General features: G+C 45.6%; 1 protein-coding gene across 1 annotated transcript in view; it reads right to left on the bottom strand.

Moving 5' to 3' along the window:
• ptchd4 (patched domain containing 4) overlaps nt 1-9,129 on the bottom strand; it is a gene marked incomplete at both ends in the record, with an annotated part of 196,465 nt that overhangs the window by 174,947 nt on the left and 12,389 nt on the right. Inside the window, one exon of the mRNA XM_083643631.1 lies at nt 227-361. Within this exon, the coding sequence (XP_083499757.1) occupies nt 227-361 (135 nt within the window). The remainder of the gene's footprint in view (nt 1-226; nt 362-9,129) is intronic.

Below are 9,129 nucleotides of genomic sequence, written 5' to 3'. Positions count from 1 at the left end.
AGATCGATATGGGACATGTCGATACAGTATCGATACAGTATCGCAGAAAAAAGTATCGTGATATATTGCCGTATCGATTTTATTGCACAGCCCTAGTATGAATGTATTCACTATAATATTTGATTAGACATACTGATCTGCTAATCAGAAAGTGTTGGACACGCAGCATATTAAGTCCATAATAAATTAAGAGCTACATTATGTCACAAAGTGGAGAGCTGGGTACCTGCACCACGGGCCCATGGTTGCGGAGGTAGTAGGTGATCTGGACGGCGCGGGCGAACTTGACCTGCTGGTCGCGGCTGTTGGGTGAGAAGGACACGCCCCCGAGCTGGTGGCCGATGAAGGACACGCGGCCGTCCTGCAGGGGGATGGAGGGGATGGGGGAGATCCAGAGGGATTAGCTGTGACAGTGTTCCAACAGGAACTGTGGGTCTCACCTGGCTGCCAAGGGCTGATCAACTACAGAAATGTACCAGCCAAGAGTCAAAGCCAAAAATACCAGCCAAAAACAATTAGTCAGCATTCATATGAACAGCCTACCCCTTTTCAACAGGGATTGGACAAAGTCTCATAGTGCAATTTGATATGACTCGACACAACCGGCGTGAAACAATGTGATAAAAGAAAGGTTCAATGACAACAAAGCATGACTGTGCAAAATGATTGTGTTTATTTCGGAGGCTTCCTAGCGATGGCGTTGCTTTGCTATCATTTGGATGGAGAGCTTGTGAAATTGTGATGGTCAATCAATGCATCTTTTTGTTATTCTTAATACAGCAGAATAAAATGCAGCTAATACTGTATCACCATTCACTTTTTCTGCCACACAGTACATATTACCCCATTTTTTTTATTGTGATTTGATATATTGTCCAATCCATACTGTATTTATATATGTGTGTTAATTCAAAATTGTGTGTGTGTGTGGGGGGGGGGGGGAGGGGGGGTCTCGACGCCAGACCCATGAGAGTTCTTACGCTGATACACTACGTTACTGCATGCTGCAGATCTCTCTCTGGGTCTGATACACTATGTTACTGCATGCTGCAGATCTCTCTCTGGGTCTGATACACTACGTTACTGCATGCTGCAGTGCTCTCTCTGGGTCTGATAAACTATGTTACTGCATGCTGCAGAGCTCTCTCTGGGTCTGATACACTATGTTACTGCATGCTGCAGAGCTCTCTCTGGGTCTGATACACTACGTTACTGCATGCTGCAGATCTCTCTCTGGGTCTGATACACTACGTTACTGCATGCTGCAGTGCTCTCTCTGGGTCTGATACACTATGTTACTGCATGCTGCAGAGCTCTCTCTGGGTCTGATACACTATGTTACTGCATGCTGCAGAGCTCTCTCTCTGGGTCTGATACACTATGTTACTGCATGCTGCAGATCTCTATCTGGGTCTGATACACTATGTTACTGCACTCTGCAGATCTCTCTCTGGGTCTGATACACTATGTTACTGCATGCTGCAGATCTCTATCTGGGTCTGATACACTATGTTACTGCACTCTGCAGATCTCTCTCTGGGTCTGATACACTATGTTACTGCACTCTGCAGATCTCTCTCTGGGTCTGATACACTACGTTACTGCATGCTGCAGATCTCTCTCTGGGTCTGATACACTACATTACTGCATGCTGCAGATCTCTCTCTGGGTCTGATACACTATGTTACTGCATGCTGCAGAGCTCTCTCTGGGTCTGATACACTATGTTACTGCATGCTGCAGATCTCTCTCTGGGTCTGATACACTACGTTACTGCATGCTGCAGATCTCTCTCTGGGTCTGATACACTACGTTACTGCATGCTGCAGATCTCTCTCTGGGTCTGATACACTACATTACTGCATGCTGCAGATCTCTCTCTGGGTCTGATACACTATGTTACTGCATGCTGCAGAGCTCTCTCTGGGTCTGATACACTACGTTACTGCATGCTGCAGATCTCTCTCTGGATCTGATACACTACATTACTGCATGCTACCTATTAGGTAGGCTACAAGGCTAATTCTTATCTTTTGGTTCCAGTTTTTTGTAAAGCAAATTATTCCCATCAAGTAGCCTAATTAGGGGCCGTTCTGAAAGACGACGCCCGCATATCAAACAGCTGCAGTCTGCATAACGTTCGTCTGGGGAATAGTAGCCTACACTACTATAACGTTAGTAGTTTTAGTAAGGGAATGCACAGAGCTGGTTTCGAGAGGGAATATCCTCAGACCAACTCGCCACAGACAGCTATAGCCCTCTGAAGCTTATTATTATGTCCGTTAATTTTACCTACTAATGTCAACATCGTTTGAGCATAAAGCCTAACCGCACGGAGCATTCCTCCTGGCGTCCCTGCAGTCATGATTGTATAGGCTACTTTTTTTTACTTTCACTCGTGCACTTTCTTGCTGCATGAGGTGATTTCCCCTGTAATTTTTTTATGAATGAGCTGACCATTCGCACCGTTCCGGCTTGCTGCTCTGACGCTTTCAAATGGAGGCGGGTTGCCTGCTAATCTGGCGCTGTGACTACCTACCGTGGCGGGACAAAAGGCGTACAACAATTACCCACCAACGCGCGTTCACGACTTTCACATCGGAGGCGCGGATCCTATTTTCCGTGCATTTTTTGGCTTTCAAGGCCGGTGTCAAAGCGGCTACTGAGACAATGTAAGAGCAGTATGTAAGTAAGTATCAGGCTGTAAATAACAAAGGCAGAATGAAGAATATGCTTTGTCATTTTTGTTGGCGAAATCTCTCATATGTATCATCTGGGAATGCTGCCTGTAGCACTCCACGCACTTAGTTATGATATAGTGCACTGTATCATGTTTCTCAATGGGCTCTCAGCAGTGAGTGAGCAGGAATACAGCTTGGGGTGAAGCCACAGTGGGGAGTACACACTGCCACTCAAACATCTGGACATACATACATTATGTAAATATGTATGTATGTCCAAGCCCTGGCTTGGCTGCTGCGTAAATATATATATATATATATATATATATATATATATATATATATATATATATATATATATATATATATCAGTGGCGAACCGTGCCTATCAGAACCGGGCCTTCTATGTGGTAACCCCCCCTCCCCCCCCAAACACACACACACACACACTAGAGAGCTGCGTGGCCCTGAAATCTCGGCCCGAGCCCTCCCCGGCCCGTGACATGCAGACCCGTGCCCGATCCGGCCCGGATGAGTTATGAAATTAATTGGCCCGAGCCCGTTGCGAGGCCCGAAGCCAATATTACGATATAATGACACCTCTCTCCCTCTCTCTCTCTGTTCCTCTGCAGCCTCTCTCTCTCTCTCTCTGTCCGCTGCTGTACACCTACGCACACACACACACACACACACACACACACACACACAATATATAGCCTACTGTACGTGCAAGTCTGAGGTCTCTGTGCGCACTCCATTACAGTCTGTCAGTAACACAACCACAGTTAGCTCAATACACAGAAAGACTCCGAAATTACAAGCACAACGAACTCTAAAACGCACGGACAGGTCCAAAACTCCCCCTGGCTGCCCACCGACATCAGCTGCCCCAGCACCCAGCGCTCCAGCAATAAAAACAAAATGTTTTAACTTACCAATGACGTTCACTTGATGACAAAACCCATTGTCTTGAAAAGCAACAAGCAAGCCCTCCAAGCTAGCCTGGAAATGGCGAAAATATAGCTTGACAGCTCCAGATTCAATCCTTTGAAAACTACCGCTGCGCAATGTGCACCGATCATGTTTTTTGCCACCGATCACCGATTGCCGATCACCTATGAGAAATATCTGCCCAACCGATCATCGACCGATCACCGATTACCGATCACCGATATATATATATATACGCCCTGGGGTGTCCGTAAAAACACGAGGCAGGAGACAGATGGGAGTTCAACCGTTTAGTTGTCAGTTCTCTTCAGTACAGTACAGCAGTATAGGCTCTTTACAGCATTATGACAGGAATAGTAGGATTGTGTGTGGTCTGGAAAAAGGAGGCAATAAAATATACAAACAGGTCAGTAACCAAGCTTGCTGTTATATAGGCCAATTATAGTGATAATTAACAACTAATAATATATAAATGATAATTAGGTAAACTGTAAGTCAGTTACTCTTAACACATTGAGTGCCAGCCATTTTTTCAATCCTGTAGGTAAGTTGTGCCAGTTTTTTTTTTTGAGGATTCTGGCTCATTTTACAAGAGCCGAGGATTATTTTCTGTTAAGAATTCGTGAACACCAATCATCTAAAAATAACTAATAGAATGTGTGCTTTCTCTGTCTAAAAGAGTTAGTTTGCAGAGTTAGTAGTTATGTAGATATTAGCCGTTGAGTACAGCATGGTTTCAGAGATTTTCAGAGAGTTTGGAGATAAATGGATTTTTAGAACCACCTCACGTGCCTGTGATTATGGGTGCCCTTGTCTCCCACTCTGTGCGCTCTCTCTCTCTCTCTCTCCTCTCTCTCTCTCTCTCTCTCTCCTCTCTCTCTCTCTCTCTCTCTCTCTCTCTAGAGAGAGAGAGAGAGAGAGAGAGAGAGAGAGAGAGAGAGAGAGAGAGAAGAGAGAGAGAGAGAGTGTGTGTGTGTCTCCAAACTCCTCCCTCCGTCTGTGCTGCGGAGTGCTCTGCTGCTGGGAGTTTGAGCAGCGAGTTAGAGCAGCCTCTCTCCCTGGCAGCGAGTGTGGATAGGTCTCACTGTCTCTTGGGTTTGATAGCCCCGATGAAGCCCCGTGCGACTCTAGGCTTTATGCTGCTCACCCAGTCCATTTCTGGAACCCCCCACCGCAGCAGCGCGAAGCGTCCCCGCCTACAGTATGAGAATGAGGCTCGTTCGTTTCTGACTGTAAAATCGCCAAGCCATTTCCGCGGGAGGCGGCTGCTTTTGGTCCACGGGTCCCGTGGCTGTGGCTTTCTCTCTGTCTCTGTCTGGAGAGAACTGTCGCCACTTAGTGGTCGGTAAAATAGATTATACACATTCTCTTGCTCCAATAGTGATATAGAAGACGTAAAAGGAGTTGATTGATGTCCCACCGTCAAAAAAAAAAAATGTTTATGTAAGACGAGATAGCTCGTCTATGGCACTTAACCGTTGGATTATGTAAGACGAGATATCTCGGCTATGGCACTCAACGTGTTAAACACCAGTCTTGAACCATGACTAAAGCCAAAGAGCTCCCACTCATAGAACCGGGGTTATGCACAATAACCGTCATACATTGGGATCCGCATCGAACGAACATCAAAACGACCCGCCCATCGAGGCCGAGTTACAGTGTTATAATTAGCAGCACTATGAGTGCGATCTACATAATGGTGACAGGGTTACATGACGGGAGAAACAACAGAATCACAAGCTACACACGAGCTAAACTCCATCTGAGTAGTGGCATTAATTAGCGCAACAGACAATCAAACCGCAAGTGCACGCCTAAACAAACGTTATTGCAATGATTGCAGGTAGATCGATCTAAAACCAAAAGGGAATGCAATACAGGAATATTAACATAATAATGACTTACTGGTTGGTCATATACGCACACATGGAAGAAGGGGATTAGAACATGTTCAACTGATGTCCAAAGAAAGGAAGAAAGTCCGTCTGAACGGAGCGCACATCCACATACTCAGCCGCACACTTTCGCTTCCTTCAAAGTGCCCGCGGGAACATCAATGCTTGCGTGGAAATTGTCTGTGTGTGCGCGTGCACTACCCCGACTACCACAGTAGCACCGTGTCAATCTGGGACTTTAATACACACGGACTTAACAGCATGCAAATGCCTCGGTAGGCGGGAGGACTGGAGGTAACTTCTCTCTGCTGAGGCTGCTCTAATCACCAGCTGATTTGTGTGATTCAAAGACGCAAGGGGTGTGTTGACAGTCTGGTGCGGTGTGTGCATGGAGGTGAGTACACTGACGAAAGCAAAGCGTGTGCTTTGCAACACAATGATATAAACGTTAGAGCACAATATGAAAGTTAAACGATAGACATTGAAGACATGAAAATGGGCTGCCTCATGTTTCTCACGTGCAGCATGATCGGCTATGCGATCGGCAACATTAAAGGAATATCGGAAACAGCAGATCACATATTTGAGGTCCAAATCGGCCGATACAGATTGCGTGTCGATCGATCGGTGCACCCCTACTGCGCATTCATTTCCTCATCACAACCCCATGCATGTCACAACCACATCATCATAAACTCCTCCCTCCTTGTCGTCCGTGACGGTCCGTCTCGTCCCCTGGTTGGCTTGGATTCGCGAATCCCTCGACATATCCCACCCACAACTCAACTAATTGTGATTGGCTAACGCCACAACTAAATGATATTCTGATTGGTTAAGACACCTGTCATCAAAATTGTCATCCTCATGTCATGACTAGAGTCGGGTCTTCGCGAAGGGTTGCTGGCTTGCTGTCAATCAATACCATTTGCCGGTGGAGGCTGGTCCAAATATTTAACCCCATATTTGCTGAAACAAAGTGAGTCCAAGATCTGAACAATTTAGCGACAATATTACTGTTATTTCAGTTAATAAAAACTAATGAATAACAAATACAAATAATTTATTTGGGGGAAATTCTTTTCTTTTCTTTTCATTTTTTTATTCTTGGGTATTCAGTGAATACCTAGAAGGCCCTGACGATGATTTTTTTTTTTTTTTTTTTTTTTTGCTTAGATCATTCTAATTATAGATCACCCCCCCACAAAAAAGTCTACCACATAAAAAAAAAAAAAATCTGGTTCATGAATTACTTTACAATGCTCAAGTCAATGATCCACGAGTAGACGTATCCCCCATGCAGTGTTCCAGTGTAAAACAGATGCAAACATTGGCATAATAAATGTGTAGCCAGTCCCTTTAACCAAAGGGATGCAACACATCCACAACACCGGGAGTCCCTTTAACCAAAGGGATGCAACACATCCACAACACCGGGAGCCGAGTCTGAACTTGTGCACGACATGCTTTTGTTTGTGCAACCAGATGTCGACTTTGATTTGCAGCTCAGTGTAGATGACGTGATTTGTCTTCTTCTTATGAACAGGAAATAATCCATCATAATCCATCACAATCAAAACAATATCCCAATATGCCGTTTCACAAATCTCATGTTTCCAGACAAATACATTCAGATGATTGTTTACTTCTGTTTCAATTAGCCAATTTACTGCAGCGGGGGGAGGATAGTAGGGGATTGGATCAACAACAAGGAGTTATTCCATTTCTCCACTATGGCGTAAAGGTCTCATTATGCTTTCCGCATCAGCGAGGAACGCGAGTGTCCGCGCGGAAAAGTGACGTCAAATCAGCAGACACGCCCCTCCGCAAGGCTCCGTGCGGACGGTTTTCGAGCGGCCGTGCGCACGCCGAAATTTGTAACTACGCGGACGCGGACGGGCGGACAAAGTGGAGTTTTCAAGACTCGCGCTCAATTCCGCCTGCAGAAACCCACACAGAGTATACAAGCTCCACACGTTTCCTCGTCGGATTCCGTGTCTCTCATTTCCGTGCGGCCGGCCAAAGCGTCAAGCATAATCCAGGCTTTATGCAGGTGGTAGCATGGCTTCGTAGATACAGGGGCTGTCCTGTAGCTCGATGCTTACAAATTTGACCCCATGTATAGTTTTCTGTCAAAGAGTCTGTGCTGTACCTGCTCACTAAAGAGTCCATGAACAACACTCTGTGCTGTACCTGCTCACTAAAGAGTCCATGAACAACACTCTGTGCTGTACCTGCTCACTAAAGAGTCCATGAACAACACTCTGTGCTGTACCTGCTCACTAAAGAGTCCATGAACAACACTCTGTGCTGTACCTGCTCACTAAAGAGTCCATGAACAACACTCTGTGCTGTACCTGCTCACTAAAGAGTCCATGAACAACACTCTGTGCTGTACCTGCTCACTAAAGAGTCCATGAACAACACTCTGTGCTGTACCTGCTCACTAAAGAGTCCATGAACAACACTCTGTGCTGTACCTGGTCACTAAAGAGTCCATGAACAACACTATGTGCTGTACCTGCTCACTAAAGAGTCCATGAACAACACTCTGTGCTGTACCTGCTCACTAAAGAGTCCATGAACAACACTCTGTGCTGTACCTGCTCACTAAAGAGACCATGAACAACACTCTGTGCTGTACCTGCTCACTAAAGAGTCCATGAACAACACTCTGTGCTGTACCTGCTCACTAAAGAGTCCATGAACAACACTATGTGCTGTACCTGCTCACTAAAGAGTCCATGAACAACACTATGTGCTGTACCTGCTCACTAAAGAGACCATGAACAACACTCTGTGCTGTACCTGCTCACTAAAGAGTCCATGAACAACACTCTGTGCTGTACCTGCTCACTAAAGAGTCCATGAAGAACACTCTGTGTTGTACCTGCTCACTAAAGAGTCCATGAACAACACTCTGTGTTGTACCTGCTCACTAAAGAGACCATGAACAACACTGTGCTGTACCTGCTCACTAAAGAGTCCATGAACAACACTCTGTGCTGTACCTGCTCACTAAAGAGACCATGAACAACACTCTGTGCTGTACCTGCTCACTAAAGAGTCCATGAACAACACTCTGTGCTGTACCTGCTCACTAAAGAGTCTATGAACAACACTATGTGCTGTACCTGCTCACTAAAGAGACCATGAACAACACTATGTGCTGTACCTGCTCACTAAAGAGTCCATGAACAACACTCTGTGCTGTACCTGCTCACTAAAGAGTCCATGAACAACACTATGTGCTGTACCTGCTCACTAAAGAGTCCATGAACAACACTCTGTGTTGTACCTGCTCACTAAAGAGACCATGAACAACACTCTGTGCTGTACCTGGTCACTAAAGAGTCCATGAACAACACTCTGTGCTGTACCTGCTCACTAAAGAGTCCATGAACAACACTCTGTGCTGTACCTGGTCACTAAAGAGTCTATGAACAACACTCTGTGCTGTACCTGCTCACTAAAGAGTCCATGAACAACACTCTGTGCTGTACCTGCTCACTAAAGAGTCCATGAACAACACTCTGTGCTGTACCTGCTCACTAAAGAGTCTATGAACAACACTCTGTGCTGTACCTGCTCACTAAAGAGAC

Source organism: Poromitra crassiceps (genome assembly GCF_964638095.1).
Source record: "Poromitra crassiceps genome assembly, chromosome: 9".
In the NCBI taxonomy this organism is placed as follows: domain Eukaryota; kingdom Metazoa; phylum Chordata; class Actinopteri; order Beryciformes; family Melamphaidae; genus Poromitra; species Poromitra crassiceps.
The sequence above is the reverse complement of the archived record's forward strand: the minus strand, read 5'-3'. Positions and strand labels throughout refer to the sequence as shown.